This window comes from Anopheles moucheti, chromosome 3, assembly GCF_943734755.1.
Source record: "Anopheles moucheti chromosome 3, idAnoMoucSN_F20_07, whole genome shotgun sequence".
In the NCBI taxonomy this organism is placed as follows: Eukaryota; Metazoa; Arthropoda; class Insecta; order Diptera; family Culicidae; genus Anopheles; species Anopheles moucheti.
Window position 1 is genome coordinate 59284962 of NC_069141.1, and position 17017 is coordinate 59301978.

The window sequence follows — 17017 nt, forward strand, 5'->3', positions numbered from 1 at the left end:
GTGGTTGAGTTGAGAAAAGGGATCAACGGCGGATCAAACGGTAGACGGAGTAGGTGGTCGCCTAGGGCTTCGCCGTGTTGGAGGCCCCAAAAAATGTGTGTAGTAGTAAAAGGTGTATACATAGGCCCCCTCTCCTTATGCTAGAGGGGGGTACCTCGAAGGATACCACAAGAGGCCCCTGGCGAAATTTGACCTCGAACTACCCGTGGGATGATTCAAAGTGAGTTCAGGAGCCCCTTCTTACTGCGCATTTAGCTTTGCCATATTTCAAGGGCCTCAATGTCCCCCCAATTCATCGTTTTTAAAATTAGAGGCCCCATTTATAATTTCGCCCTGGGCCTCCAAGAGGATTGATCCTCCACTGGATAGTTAGTAGTCCACTTGTCTGATCAGTGGCATTTTAAGAGAATTCCCTCTACGTATATCCACGTTTATGTTGGCGAAAGTTCTTACATTTGATGTCGAAAACATGTATGTCGAAACAGAAGCATAAGAATAATTATTGTTTATTGTTAATTTTACTATACGCTACACGTGTGACAAGAATCTTCCCATGTCGGTGTAGTCAAATGAATTCCAGCACTGTTTTCAAAACATCCGTCTTTCTTTCGATCACCTGTCTGTAGGCTATTCGCCCTCAGTGGTCCCATTCTGCGACGGTCACAAATAAGCCATCGTCTACGACAGTCGTCTACATCATTCATCAGTAACCGGAGCTATATCCGTAAAATAGCTGTAAAACAGAGAATATTTAAGAAATGTATAAATACGATCGCGAACTGATTTTTTAAAAAAATATTAACCCCATGGGTCCATGTTCAGCAGAGCTTGACTACACTAACAAATATGTGGATAATTTCATACGCAATCGAACCTGAATCATTGAGACTGAACTCGAAATTCGAAACGAAAGGGAAATTCAATTCTGCTACAAATACTTCAATCATAATCCATTTATTTTCTGTGTATTCTTTTTTGTAAACGAAACCTTAACATATACAGGTATTATTAGTTAAGATACCAATATAATATAATTCATATATATATATATATATATATAGATAATTAATTTATACCAATTGTGGTTCACCTGCCATTCTGTGCGAATAGGCAACATCTTCGTCATCTTTTAACGCCCAATGTGCGTCACGCACACCTATCATTTGCGTCCCCCGATTACAACGCCAGCCTTAAAACATTCGCCTCAATCAATCAATAATAATAGCAATGTTCCTCCTCCTCTCTTTTGTTGGTGGTGTTGTTTGTTGTGTAATGTTAATTGGGCATTTGTGGTTTGATTTGTTTGTTTGTTTGTTACTTTTGTTGTTGTTTTTTTTTTCTTGTTTCACTTTCTTTCGTTACATTTCCTTACAAACTTGCATCGGTCTGCAAGGCTTTTCCTCTTACTACTGTAGAGCTACCACTAGTTTCCACCCGAAAAGGCTATGTTTTCTTCATTACCACCAGAAGAAGGGTAGCAACAAAAGAAAAGAGAGGAAAAAAAACACAAACACAACATTGGTATCGCTACGGTTTTTTCTTACTTTCCCGACAAAAATCTAACTGAGATTTGTTTTTTGTTTCATCCTGTTTTTTTTTTCTTTTGACAATGCTGCTCTCTACTGTTGTTTTGTTCATGTTTTGTATGCATTGGGTTGCACCTGTTGCCGGTTGCAACCTTTGTTTTGTCTACTGCTTCCGACACAATTCAAGTACAAATTTGGCCTAACAAAATGATCGATCTCCTTGCTGTTTTGTTTGTTGTTTAGTTTACACCTAGGGGGGGGTTTTCCCTACATTGTTTCATTGCTCCATTTGTTGTGTTGCTATTTTTTTACAAACCTGCTACTACTGGGCTCTCCCATCCATGAGTACGATTCACAATATTTCCCTAACGGTTTTGTGGTACTGTTTTTCTTTGTTTTATACAACTCTTTTACACATTCTTTAATACACACTTCGTTCATATACACACACACACACATCACACCTTTCCGTTGCATCTTTCTTCTATCTTCGAGAAGGGCGTGAAAAAGCGCCTTCCCGTTCCTGAAGACCGGTTATATTAGTAACATTTTGTACAAACCATTTGATTGTGTGTGAGTGGTTTTTGCTTGTTGTTGCATTTGTGTTATCATCATCATCATCATGTGTGTATGTGTGCATGAAAAGACAATAATTAAATTGTTTGTAATTCTCTACTTAAAAACGTTTTCACTACTTAATAATGTTTTGCATCCAATCAATACTCTTTGCTACAGCATTCGTTAAACTACTTACGCACTATCATGATATCGCCGTTACGGGCGATTTACATTACGTGGCTAATATTTACACGCCTTTTACACAAAGCGCCCTCATGCATACGCTTTCCCTTCCCCGGAAAAGGGATCATCCTTAATCGGCCACACAATGATGCACCTGGGAAGGGGATGTTTGAATTATCATTCATTACTATAAATAGTGTTGCTACACACTGTGTGATTTGTTTCGATTAATAAACTATAAGGCCTTTGTGGGGGCCTCCCTAACGCTTCCCTTGCTGTCTTGTCTGTTTCCCTTTGCCATCCTCCTCATTCCGCTACCCACCTTCCCATTTCGTTTTACCCCCTTGGTTACGTTCCCACCACAAAATGGGAACACAGGCAAGTGTGGGGTCGGTCTCTCTCGGTTGGCTCGTGTTCCTGTCGTCATAATACATTTACACTAGGTGGTGCTGGTCGTGATAGATAGAAGGGTATATAAATATAAGTATCAAATAAATAATTTCACCCCACTGAACTCTATTCCCCGGGTGTGTCTCCGCGGGTGGGTGGTGGGACCCCTCTGATGGCAGCAAAACCTGCCGAACCCTGTCCAACCAGCAAACCGATACACACGACACGGCACACGGTGTGATCGTGTGACGATGCGTTTAAATATCCTCTGAAAAATTACTGATCCTTACAATGCCTTTTAAATCACTGCGTGTGTGATCGGGTGTGAGTGAATGAGTGAATAGATCAAGATATCTAAACTAGGCGAAGCTAGCCCACCCCTAGCCTAAACTCTGCTACGCCGTTTGCTTTCTCTTACATAAACTTCCATAGAAAAAGGGTTTTTTTGTTCATGGTTTCTCCTTTTCTACCTGTTCGAGTTACAATTAATGATAATATGCTCAGCTCATGATGATGATGATGGGGGTACCGGTATTCCTCGTACGGCGATGAAACGTTACTTTGAGTATGCGAGATTTGGGTGCTTAAAATAGGGTTACATCTTCCATCCTGATCCCTTCGGCTTCGTTCGGGGTTTGTTGCCCGTCTTAGGGTACTAGCTCTTTGTCCATTTCCTGCCACATTTGGTCATCGATTTTTTTTTCCAACGGGGTAGTGAACCAGCCATGTAGCGTTTTGGTAGCGACGCCGTAAACACGACATCCGGACCTACTCCCCGGTCCATCCAGCTACGGGTAAATAAAGTCAATGAAAGCCAGAAATGGCAGACCTATACCACTTCAAGTTGTTGTGCCGTTAAAGAAGAAAGAATCAACTTGTCCGACAATGTCCCCGGGTTTACAATCGCTTCGGCTAGGCATGTAGTTGAGTTTGTGGTTTTTGTGGTGTTTTCAAGAACGTTGATTGACAATCTTTCCTTTCAGTGCAACTTCAATTGCCACTAATCGTTAGTTTTCACTCGCTGTTCACCTATCTGCTTGGTTGGTTTTGTTTTCCGCTACAATTATCATTAGCTATCACCTATGAACTAATCCTTCTTCGGCTCGCTACACAATTCATTGCTATTGTAAGTCATTCCGTTTCACGTTCTGTTTGTAGAGTTTCATTTAAATTAATTAAATTATCATACATCTTTTGCTTTATACTTCGAAAGTAACACATCCACACGCACACACGCACCGTCTTTTTCCAACATAGGTTGAAACATTCCCCTCTCGATCACAATCAGTTCCGGGATCGAGATGCTTCTCGGAGAGCATGAAGGTTCCTCTTCAAATAATTGTAGTACATTTAAAAAGTTCTTCTCATATTGACTATCCCGGAGTTCCCGCTAGCTTTCCCATCTCGGTCGAGTGTGCGTGTGTCTGCTGCAATTGACATTTTCCATTTGCCCCACCCAAACGCTTCATCAAACATTATGTAGTGTGGTTTACAGGGTTGGGGGCTCTTGTTGTTCGTTCGACAGTGTTCAACAGTTGTACGCAGGGAAGAAACACGGAAAAGCAGTGAATCTTCACAGGTTTCGTAGCGAAGTTGACGTCCGACATACTGTTTACTAAAATTTCCATTTGTTTATTACATCTCGTTTTAATGTTGCACATGTCCGGATTGTTTGCACAATGGTTTGCTGCTGCACGGGCGCGCTACCACATTCGCACTGGGGTCGCACTTTTGTTTGAAACCGATTTGTTTACCATGAGAAATGGGACAACTAAATACTGTGTTGACAAATCAAACGGTGAAGATGCATTCGCATATCACCGCTGTTTTTTTTTTTTTTTTGTTATGACTATTGGCACGAAAAAATCGTCTGTACTGGTAGTAAAAAAAAATTGTACTATACACAATGTAGCAAAATATGTAATAAATACTATTAAAAAAAACAAACAAACACAGTAGTATACAGCGTCATGTGACGGCTGAGTCATTGTAGAATAAAAATAGCTATTGCTTGTCGACTTTATGCACAATCAACGATGCGTCAAGATCAGTCAAGAAAAAAGTAAAAAGCTGTGCTGAATTTGAAGCATGTGCGCACCAAACCTATTGCACATTAAAAACTTAACATAGCAAATGTCCAAAATATTCAAGTCCACCTGAAAAATTACCTATAACCATGATATTCTTCTAGAAACACGTGTCACATTTCTCGAGCCATTTTTTTGCCATGCAGCCGATTTGTTTGCCTATTTTCGTACAGTACACACCCACCGTGAGCGTGTTGAGAGTATATCTTGCGGTAGCGTTCCTTTCGAAATCTCGCTTGTTTGCGTTTCTTTTATCTAATATCACAGACAGATAGAGACCGTCGGGGGCTCAAGAGTCAGGGGGGTTCGCGGTGTGTTCGAAAGCGGTTGGTGAGTTGGAGCTCCAGTAATGCAATCTCCCGGGATGCGCGCGTTGAATTGAACTAACAAATGTGACGTGATGGATGAGCAGCGACGAAGTACAGCGCGTACAACGATGATGGAACCACTACTGGGAATGCTTTTACGCCAGTGCAGCCGTCATATGGTACAGCTGCATTAGCACCTGTACATGTATCGGCAAACAGGACAGACGATCGTGCGTGTTCGAGTCCATTGCCAGCCATGATAGCAGATTGTAGCCCTCGAGCACGTACCGCAGCACATCGGCCGTAATGTTCGAGTCCAGCGGATGCTCGGTGGACGATTGATTCTGCTGCAACGGATCGTCGGTGTTTTGCAGTATGGTGGGACTGTGCAGGTGCAGTGCCGTACGCAGAAACACCGGACACACGTTCTCCATGTGCGGGCAGGACGACCAGAACCATTCCGGCATACGACCGGTAGGAGCCGTCGATACAAGATACCCGATGGCTAGAGGTTGCTGTAGCACCAGACCGACCTGTTGTTGATGAACGAGTAAAGGGAAAATTAAAAATTTAATCGATTTATTATTCGAATCACTCTTGACAAGAATGACTCTTGTCATATGATTCATCAAATGAGGCTGGGTCTTACCTCTTCCGAATCCTGTGACCCGTAACCATCACGGGACCCAGCACCTTTAGAACCACTTTCGCCAGGACTCTGCTGGTTGCCTTCAAACTGCGAAGGGCTACCTGGTCGTGAATGTGGCATGTTGATCTGCTGCATCGGTAAATCATCTACAAATGAACAAAACACCAGGATATAGATTCCTTGCACTGATGTGCTTTTTTTGTGCAAAGTTTACTTACCCCAGCACTTGAAAACGTCCATCATGTTGATACCATCATCATCGTCGTCTCCATCCATGATGACCATGTTGAGATCCTCGCCCAAATCCAACTCTCCAATCACGCTGAACGACGCCTGGGCAGACTGTTGTTAAAGAGAGCAAATTATCCAATAAATATCGAACGTCATTTTTGTTCCTAATTTCACGCTCAATCTCCTCCAGCGACCAACTCACCTGTGCTTTGGCACTGGTCGGGAACACCAGTATGTGCGTGCAGGTCGCATCCTGCGGCGTCGAGAGCGGCGATTGCATTGACCGCTGGCTGAACCGTTCATCCGGCGTAAACTGATCGGACATGACGCGCAAATCGGAATCCGGCTCGAGCGTCACCAGACAGGCGCTCAGTATGCTCGGGACGGCGATCGGATGCATCAACGAACACTGCTCGCAAATGTCCTTCAGATGCTTGGACGCCCGCTGCAGGTTCGGTTTGCTCAGCAGCCAACTCCAACCCTTCAGCTCACCGTGGCCGATGCGCCCGATGCGGCCCACCACCAAACGCCACGGTTGTACCGTCTGTGAGATTAGCCCAAGGATAAAGTCCATCAACTTCTGCAGCCCGTACCGGCGCGCCGAGGCACGCTTCCGACGACCACGGTTGGGAATGTCAATGTTGATCGTGACCGTTTCCAAAAACTCGCCCCGATCGTCGGTCGCAACCGCCAGCAGCCAGCTCTGATCCTCGCTCAAACAGTAGCTACAGTACATGATGGAACATTGTTGCTTCATGCTCGTCTTCCCGAACGACTCCGTGTTTTCGCTCTTCTCGCATGACCTTGCCAGCACATACGGCGGTGTGTACAGTCGGTACGGTACGCGATTCTTGTCATCCTTGCGCTTGATAAACTGTTCGGCATTGGCGGCCGTTCCGAATCCCGTCAAGCTCTTGACCGTGTTCATGTGCGCGAGATACTTGCGGCTCTGAGAGAACACACTCAGCGCCAGACAACGCATGTGATCGCTTAAACGCAATCTATTCCGGTTACGCCCGAGCTCGAGAATGCTTTCTAGAGAGATAATCTGAAAATGTGTGTATGGACAGAAGGCACATTAATATCATTTATAGCGTACCAAGTTAACATACTAATGCAAGGCACTCAAACTCACTTGTACACTGATATTGCTGCGAATCGAATCCGGAACTGCGTTCAGAATGTTGGAATAGCAGCGCAGCAACGAAAGGCACGCCAACCGTTCCACGTCGGGTGAATCGCTTCCGCACGTAAACGGTTCCACGATGTACAGCACGATATGTGGCGGATCTTTTCCATCGTCGTCAATGCGCATGCCGTCGGCAGGACTGGCGGAGGAGGTATTCAGCTGATCACGGTTTTCAGAGTCTGTCAGAAAAATAATAAACATTGTGTTTTAGAGTAAATAATAAAGAACAACAATATAACGCACACACACACATACCATGATCAAATTTGGGAGTATTCGGTGCCTTGTCACCGGGCTGCGAAGAATCCGGTGTGCTCGGTGGTGGCGGTGGCATTGGACTCTGGCCGGGACCATCGCCTCGGTTCTGTCCCATGGAATTTCCTCCCGGTTGATTCATCGACCCACTGCCCAACGCTGACGATCCCGACGAACCGCCCGAAAGTGAAGCCGAAGCGGAGGACGACGACGACGTATGGTGATGACTCTCCGGGGGATCGAGTAAACTCTTGTCGGACGGTACCTTCGACAGGTACGGTGCTAGCTGCTGCTGACACGTCTGGGCGTACAGCCGTAGCAACTCGTTTAAACCGGAAGGCGACGAAGAACTGTTGCCATTCTTGCGCTGCTGATCGACGCCCATGTTCGTGAACCATTCGTCCAGGTTGGAGTTTTGCGTTTCCTTCAGCACACGCTGACTCCCCACACGCAATATGCCGTCCCAGCCCTTGATCGGCGTATGCCGACCCAGCTTGCACATTTCGTACGTAGTGCTGAGCTCCTTGAAGTACGTACGCACCTTCGCCACCACGTAATCATTGTCCGGGACAATCGCGACGTACGCAACGTCGCGCGGGTACGAGTACGGTTCCAGCAGCAGCTTGTCCCAGTAGTGCAGCGCGTACGGAGCCAACGATAGCCAATCCTTCTCGTAGCCCACGATCAGCGATGGAATCGGTTGCGGTTCGCACTGGCCCGTACCGCGCCCCGCTAGCCGGTGGAACTGTCTCCAAGTGAGTGGACCCTGTATCGTGTACGGTGCGTCCCACAGCCGCGTCGTGCAACGCTTGTGGAAAGCATCCTGCAGCAGCGGTTGCATCGATTTCATTATCCGCACTATGTCCTGATTGCTCTTCGGACCGCCCGCACGCAGGAACGGCCATTTGTGCACGTTCATAATCCCCCGAAGTGTGCCACCCTTCACGAGTGCACCGCACGCTGTGTTGGACGATGAGGACGATGCCGAACCGGATGCTGGTTGCTGCTGATCCACATCCATCTTACTCTCGTTGATTGCTTGCAGTCGTCCCTGCTCCAACGCTAAACTGATCACATCGTTCGCGTCAACGTACTCTAGCAGGTGCACGGCACCGCTTTCCAACCCACGACCGAACAGTGCTCCACGATACCGATTGACGGCACGGTGAATGGAATTGCTTGAACTTTGCACCACGGAACACTGCTCCCTCAGCAGATCCATCACTTTGAGCGTTAGCGGTAAACTATCACTTGCGTTGCCGCTCGTTGAGGAAGCCCCACCGGTTGTGGCCACCGTTCCGTTCGATCCACCGCTTCCCGATTCTTCCATCTTGATCGCTTTGGCGGTACCGTTGAGGAATTCGAACAATGAACTCTTCTTGTGTACCGCCGGGTCTTCCGCCATGCCCGTGATTTCCATTTCATCCTCGAAGAATAATCCGGCCCGGTGAGCCATCCGGCGATTGACCACCGCACTGAAACCACACTGACAATCGATCGGATCCTCATCCAGATACCCATTCTGCAGACTGTCCGTATTGATCGTGATCGTCTTGTCGCTGTTTGAACTAATCGCCGGTGATCCTAACATTCCACCGAAGGCACTACTACTGCTACCGCCGCTGAGTCCGAGATGGGCTAGGGCACTCGCTTTGCTCCTGCCGCCAGTGACAACACTGTTTCCGCCCACTCCGGTACCGGCCGCCGTTTCCGGTGGCGCTGTGACGGAGTCCATCCAGTTCGTACCGGGCAGCGCAAGGTACAAACCACTGTCCGCGCCGCGTATGTTACCGACACACTTCGCGCCGGCATTACACACACAAAGCGTACAGCTTTTGAAGTTGTGATCGCGGAAGATGTTGAGCGCGGTATCGTATAACAGAATGTTCACCAGCAGTGCGTTCGTTTCGATGTTCGTACTCCGGCCACCCGATGCACCGTTCGTGCTGACACCGCTCGCACATCCCACACCACCACCGGTGGACGAAAGCGGTTGGTTCACGGTTGTGCCCAACGGTCCACCACCGGTCGAGGACGGTGTCATTGGGCCGCGGTTCGAGCCCGGTCCTCCGCTGTTGTCCATCCCCTCGGGCGGGAACTGTTTGCTGTGGTAGGAAGTAGGCGTTGCGACGGAATTGGCCGGGCTGGCGATAGCCACATCGTACGGTGGCGGCGGAAGCAGCGGGGTCGTGCGACGGAAGTTCAGGGATCCCATCGGGTTCGGACTGCCTGCGGCCGCTCCGCCCAGTGGCGAAGGGTACGGTAATGGACACGATCCACCACCTTGTGGCGTCGGTACACGCATCGATCCGCCGGGTGTGGCGGGCGATATGGGTGACATGCCCTGACGCAGCGGAACCGGAATTCCACCCATTCCCGGATGGAAGAGACCACCGGATGTGCCAGCACCGGCAGGCGATGGACTGAGCATTCCCGCACCGCTACCGATGATACCGCCGGGCAGCGAATTTACCGACGGGGGTCGCGAGTGGGGCTGAGATTGAGCGCCCTGTGACGGTGGGTTCGAGTACAGATTCGAACCATTCAGGTTGTTCAATCCTCCCAGGAGTGAGTTAGGTGTGCTCAAAGGTTGCGGGATGGTTAAGCTACCCAGCTCTTGCTTGATAATTGGAAGCAGTCCTAACCCGATGCCACTAGCGGGACCACCAATACCCCCAGCGGATGCCCCAATGGATCCGCCGCTCTGGGTATTGTTATTATCCGACTGCGTGTTCTGCTGTTGGTCCTGTTGCTGCTGCTGTTCTCGTTCTCGTTCCGCTTGTTCGCGTAACTTTTGCTTTTCCCGTTCCGCAGCCGCTTGTTCTTTTTGCTTCTGGCGGGTCGATTTGTATACCAAGTTGGTACAGGTGCTGGTTGGGATTTGTGGTATTATCAGCTGGCTCGGTAAGCTCGGTAGTGGTGCGTACTTGGACGAACCCACGTACGGACATAGAGGTGGTGGCAAAAACACGAAAGACCAATCATCGATCGGTTCCTCCTGGGGGCTGCCCAGATTTGGCAAGGTCGGTCCAGTCCCCGGCCCGCTACCGATCCCGGATGAAAGCGACATTTGTAGATCGACCAGCGTATCGATGGCAATCCCACCGTCCGAAAGGCATCCACCACCACCGGGACTGGAGTTCGGGTGCGGATCCAAACTTGGCGGTGTCGGGAACATCTGCGACAGCTCCTTCGGACTCAACATGCCGCTGTTAACCGAATGATGGTTCGAGCTCGGGAAGCGTTTGCCTTCCTCCAGGAATCCGCCACTTCCGCCGCAGCTCTTATTCGACCCGGGCGGCGTATTGTGCAGATCCGGATCGTCGTTAAACGGTCCACCGTCATCGAAGATCTGATTCAGATCGTCGATTGACGGTTGCAGATCTTGGTCCGTTAAAAAGGGACCCTTTTCTTCCTTCTCTTTCTTGATTTCGTGCTCGCCGAGCAGGGCACCGTCTCCGTTGCCGGCGGATGGTCCGTTCCGGTCGGGTGTTCCGTTGGCACTTCCTATTCCACTACCGGCAACTCCGGTCGCTCCCTCACGACCAACAACTCCACCTCCGCCGCTGCCGTCACAGCCGAGTTCCATCTTGATCTGCCCGAGAAGTGGTTGGCCATTGCTGCCAGTGCCATTATCACAGGCACCACCACCACCGCTACCACCGTTATGACCACCGAGCGATTCCGCAAGCGGATCGGACGAATCGCCCGATGTGCCGCCCTTCATGAGCATTCCATTGGCACCAACAACACTGTTCCCAACACTGTTATTTCCCGGCATTCCCGTCGCACTAACGCCAAAGCTCGTCGTCATCGTGCGGCTATGCTCGTTTGCGTACAGATCGAGATTACGTATCTTTTTCACAAGACGATTTTCCTCCATTGCTAGCCTCATCCGCTTTACGGGATGGTTCATCCTGGGAAGCAAAACATGCGAAAGAAAAATTATGTTTAATTGATCATTGCGAATAGCCACGGCTCAAACGCTACTTACCATGCATCGACGCACGTATAATCATACAGTAGCTGCGAGGTGCTGGGTATGTCCTCGCTCTGCAACGTCTCGTAATCCTTGCAGAACAGTGACGGTCGTTTCAATGATTGCAACATTTGCAGTATCGATTCCCGTTTGCTCGCCAGATTGTTCGCCATGGCCGTCTGATGGGCGGAACTGTACACGCTGTGGATGCTCGGCGTCATCGGTACACCACCCCCGCTGCCGATCGAACCTCCCGCACCGAGCGACGACTCGGAACGCACCTTAAGGCTACCGATGCCGGACGACAGCGTGCTGCTTCGGGGCGATGTCTTCAGCGCGTTTAGAGAGCTACTGTTTGAGGAGCTGTTGCTGCCGGTACTACTGCTGCTAGACGAATTTCCCATATTCGAGTTGCTTTGCGATTGTTGCTGCTGTTGCTGAGCTTCGGTGGAGTTACCGGTCGACCCGGTCGAACCACCACCACCACCACCGCCCGGATGGGACGGTGTGTGATACGGCGACGCATTGATGCTTTTGCTGTCGTGCTGATCGGTCGGTGTCGGTGCCGGTGTGTTCTTGTCCAGATGATCCAAACAGGGTGTACCCGGTTGCACGCTGCGCGGATTGTTCGAGGCAGGTGGATGTGGAGACATTGTGATGAGCTGAAATGTGAAAACGGTGGAATTAAAGCGTTGTGCTCTCTGTGTAAGTATTACAGTAGTGCAAGGATATGAAACTATCGCTAACCTGATCACCGGATGGTACCGATGTTGGTTGAGATACCGACGACGGTTGCATCGGTGATGGTGCCGCACTGGCCGGTGAACCTTCCGATGGAAGCGGATGCGAATCACCGATCGACATCGGGTTGCGACAGTAGGAAGGTGGTCCACCGTAAGGCGTTGTGCTGCCGGCGGCTGCGCCCGTCGTACCACCGGAACCACTATTACTATTGGCGGCACAGTTTTGGTTAGACCTGAAGTGAACGGGAAAAAAGAAAAGTAAGTTAAATACATTAATACAAACCCGAAATGATTCTCTTTTTATATAATGCTCATCAATGTTTTTATTTTCAACTCCATTAAGTATATAGCAAATGAAAAAAGGTATTAAATAAAGGAGAAGATAAGTTAAGAATATATGAATAATATAACACGCATGCAACGATCTTCATCCATTTCCACAATTACACAATGTTAGTACGAATGTTATGAATGCACTACAGGAGACCATAAAGAGGGTTAATATAAATGATGCTCGTCGATCAATAGAGATCTAGGAAAATTTTATTTTATTATTTATTTATTTATTTTATAATTTAGGATAAAGAAAGTTCTGTTCCACTAAGAAAGAAAAGCATTTGTTGAAGCAAAGTTAGGAACTCTCTGAAATTTCGTTTGAAATTCTATTGTCGAATCGATTGTCTACTAAGTCGAAATGCGTATAACTGACATCTCTCGACGGCATCATTGAGTTCAACACTAGTATTGACGATATGAAGTGATCGATCCCCGCCGCCATGAGTCGGGTGCACTGTACATGATTGGGTTATTCGATTGTTAGGACCTAAAATAAAAGAATTGCGATATTCTTGATGATGTACGCTGTGTATCAATTTTCCTTTTACCCACAGTTTGGCCAATATAAGATGAAGAATATCCCACTGTAATGAACCGGACCTGCAACAGACACAGCACCGGTGGTGGAGTGGAAGTGTGAGCATAAGCAAAACCGCGAATGACAGTATAAATTGTGACCATTCCCTTCGTAAAAGAAAGTACTAATTATGAAGGTGGAACATTGGCACGCGTGACGTGTGTTGTTGTTGTGTGTGTATTTGAGAAACAAAAGCGATATGCAGGTAAGCTTTCTGGTGTGCGGTCGCGTACGGAGAGTAGTTTTCTTCCTTGTTGAAGGACAGTAAGAGCAATAGGAGGAGTTGGTATATGAGACGTTTTGTGACATTGGGTGAGATTTGAGGGGGGAGTAAGGGGGAGTGTGAGAGCGAGGATAGATCACCGGGAAGTGGAGATGGGGCGGGAGGGGATGAGTGCTTGATAACTTCCACCTCCCAACCCTTGGGGTTTATCGCTAAAAAGGTACAACCAACCTTAAGCACGAGTCGGCCAGTTCGAGCGAATCGGCTGCGCTGTCACCGGAAGAAACGGCTCCAGGCGAGGTGGCAGCGGCGTTGGCGGCCGTCGAAGAAGACGCAGCAGCAGCAGCAGCAACAGCAGCAGCCAGTGCATCGGCTGCAGCAGATAAGCTCATCGGTTTGGTGCCGGGACGGAACAGAGCCTCCTGCGGGGCTCGCTTGTGGAAGGTAATCCTTTGCGGACGGTGATGATGATGGTGATGATGATGATGATCCTTACCCGATTGACTACCGCCTGCTCCATGATGATGGTGGTAGTGGTGATACTGATGTCCGTGGATGGACTTCTCACCACGGTTACTACCACCACCACCACCACCACTTCCGGGGTAGGTGATCGAATAGGACGATTTGGGGGATGGATTGGAGGAGTACAGAGTTGCCAAACTGCCTGCTACGCTTAACGAGCACGATGAGCTTACCGCTGCACCGATCGCGTGTTGCTGATGCTGCTGATGCTGCGTGACACGTCCACTTGCCGTGGACGAAGTGGACGACGAGGACGTCGATGTGGACGACGAGGAAGATGGTGGTCTCTTGCAACACCTGGAACACATACCCGGTTACACAATACACATACGGTAGGTACGAGCATGGGGGTGGAGAAGACATTCGCGCACACAGCAATGCCGTAGTAGCAACACGTTTTTTTTTTTTTGTAAATCGTTTTTACATCATTATTAATAGTATTATTCGCGGAAAGGGTTGCACAGGCAGACGGTACACGATGGACAATAAAAAAAAGAGAGAGAGAGAGAAAGAGAGAGAAAGAGCAAGGAATATAAAAAATAAGAAGAATAGAATAAGAGATCAAAAACGGTGAGTATAAAACAAAATAAAAGCAAAAAAGAGGTAAACGAAACAGGTAGTACAAATATCGAACAAGCGAAATAAAAAGAAACGCACACATAGTAGCAAATATTTTTGGCCGGGAAGGATGCTACCATTTAGGATGGATATCATAATGGAATGTGCTGTCATGAAGATATTAGATGATTTCTTGTTGGCATGTTGAAAGTGAAACAGTAATTAAAGTCTACTGCATCAAAAAAATGTTTTTCTGTAGCAGTGATTTTCAGAAAAATCAATATGTCTCACAAGAAAATATATACTTTGTGCTTCTGCTTTGATATTTTTTTAAAATACATCTTATAAAACCCTAGAAAATTCATATTAGATCGATATTACCATCTTATTAGTGAATGAAGTTTGTTTGTTTCCGAACAATATTTAAAAATGGAATATAATGAGCTAACACAATTCTACAATAATTTTCTTCTATTATTGAATTCTTTAATTATTCTTTCATTAAAATTGAAACAAAAAACACATAAAAAACATCAAGAGAGATTAAATGTTACGGTGAAGAAAGAACCGCATGCTGTTACAGTCAAAAAATACTAAATAAAATCATTCAACAAAGATACTTCTGCGAGTTAAAAAGTTTATCTTTTTAGCTAAAGTACACAAACAAACATACATGCTTGAACTACTCAAACCTACTTCTGGTACAGCGTTTAACAACGTTAAAACAAACAAGACGCACTATTCTACTTCCAAAAGTAAGCAAAACAATAACACAAAGAGGAAAACATAAACAAAGATAACACATCCTTGTTCTAAGACGAAGAATTCGAGATCGATCGATGAATATGAAACGTAATGATGTGCTGATGGTGGTGGTTGTCTTCTGCCCGCAACACGTCCCCCAATGTAGCTTAACATTCGGCCATCACTTACTTGATACAGCAGCAGGACACTTTCACCGTTGGGTCGCTAATCTCCCACACGGAAGAGTTTCCGTTCGCATCGACACCGTTGGCAGCACCGGATGAGTTTTCATCACCACCACCGCTACTATTGCTGCCGGTCGCTGTGCTGGAGGTGTTGCCACTACTGCTGCTACTACCGGTATCCTTTGGTTCCGTTTTGATCGTGACACCACTGCCGGGTGTCGCGCTGATCGTTTGGCTTCCATTGTTAGCTGCGGATGTGCTGCCATTTGCCGACGATGCAGACATCGGCGACGGTGAGGGTGACGCGTGCATTATGCAGTCCTGCCAGACACGCTCCGGCAGGATGGTGGCCGGCGACTTGTTGATCAGTGCCGACGACATACTAAGCGGATTGCCGAGATCGTTTGAGGGCGATTCCGGCACCGTAAGCGGTGGGGTCATCATGGATTTATGGTGATTTCGCTGGCGTAGCGTACCGGTGGGAGTTGCCGCTACCGAACTGCTCTCGTTCGGCGAGTCTTTGTTGCGTGCCGTAGAAGGATTACTGTTACTGATGCTGCTGCTGCTGCTGTTTCCCGTTGCCGGTTGATTGCTGGTTGTGTTGATGGGGCCACTGGACCGTTCGGTAGCGTTATTGGCACGGCTGAGAACGGATGCTGCGATGGAGGGTATCGCCGTGACCGGAGTTGCGGTTTGATTGCTGTTGGTATTATTACTGCTAGGGCTATTATTACTATTACTACTACTATTGCTCCGCGCATCGTTCGCCGACGTCCAGTCGTCCATGTCGGCGACCAGCACGTACTTCGTGGGGTACCGCATCTTCAACTTCCCGACGAGGATCTCCACCATCGGAGGCACATTGTCAGAGCCGTCTTCCATGCCGCTGAGCTTGTTCGAGATCGGATAGAACGCGCTCCAGTCGTCGAGCATCTTCTGGACGTGCGGATCGCTCGCTTTGTAACTTTGGCCCGTCAGTGTACCGGCCAGCCCGAACGGTGCCAGTATCACCTCCCGCGGTTCGATAGCATCCGTCGAGGCGATCGTTGCCGAACCATTGGCATTGCCACCACTTCCAGACGCTGCACCGCCAGCACCGGGCGATCCGGGAGTGATCGAGCTACCTCCGTTTACACCGGCCGGTGCGGGACTGGTCGGGCCACCGTTTGCGCCAGTACTGGGGGCAGCCTGTTGCGCCTGTTGCGCCTCTTCGAGATGTCGCATGGTAAGCAACCGAACCGGTGGATGTTCCCTTATGTCCATCGAGGTGCACACCGTACTGTCACCGTGCACAAAGAACGTGAACGAAAATGATGCGTGATGTGAGCTGGAAAACGGTGAAAAGATGACAATTAATAATTAAAAGCCGCAATTAAAAGCGAAACATATTAAAAAAAAACATCGAATAGGAACTGTCGGTGGTGGAACGAGGATCGAAAGCAACAAACAATCTTCAGCAATCGATCTCAGAGGTCCACCGGTGGTGTACTTGCTCTTGGAAACATCTCGTGCGCATCTCAACATATTCGGTAACCCTTGCTACACATTCTTCAGACAAAGGGCCACCAGAAGCTAACGTTGAGATAGACGGTTCCGTGGAAGTGTGTTGGGTGATGGTAAAATGTAAAAAACCGATCGCTTACCTTTTCCCGAACACTCCTTCGCTGTTCGAACTGGGATGCACGAACCACCTGCCAATACGTACGAATCCTCGCGATAAGAGGCATCTGTTAACGGAAAGAAAGGACACAGAGTAAGGCACAATGTAACG

The 17017-nt window shown here is 48.1% G+C and overlaps 1 protein-coding gene across 1 annotated transcript in view; it reads right to left on the minus strand.

Moving 5' to 3' along the window:
• Window positions 1-949: 949 nt before the first annotated feature.
• Window positions 950-17017, minus strand: part of LOC128305487 (mediator of RNA polymerase II transcription subunit 13) — a 55475-nt gene continuing 39407 nt past the window's right edge. Inside the window, exons 5-15 of the mRNA XM_053042958.1 lie at window positions 16890-16973; window positions 15251-16573; window positions 13466-14056; window positions 12103-12331; window positions 11371-12017; window positions 7377-11293; window positions 7068-7300; window positions 6135-6980; window positions 5920-6043; window positions 5702-5847; window positions 950-5585 (exon numbers count right to left, since the gene is read on the minus strand). Coding sequence (XP_052898918.1) covers window positions 5208-5585; window positions 5702-5847; window positions 5920-6043; window positions 6135-6980; window positions 7068-7300; window positions 7377-11293; window positions 11371-12017; window positions 12103-12331; window positions 13466-14056; window positions 15251-16573; window positions 16890-16973 — 8518 coding nt within the window. The 3' untranslated portion in view covers window positions 950-5207. The remainder of the gene's footprint in view (window positions 5586-5701; window positions 5848-5919; window positions 6044-6134; window positions 6981-7067; window positions 7301-7376; window positions 11294-11370; window positions 12018-12102; window positions 12332-13465; window positions 14057-15250; window positions 16574-16889; window positions 16974-17017) is intronic.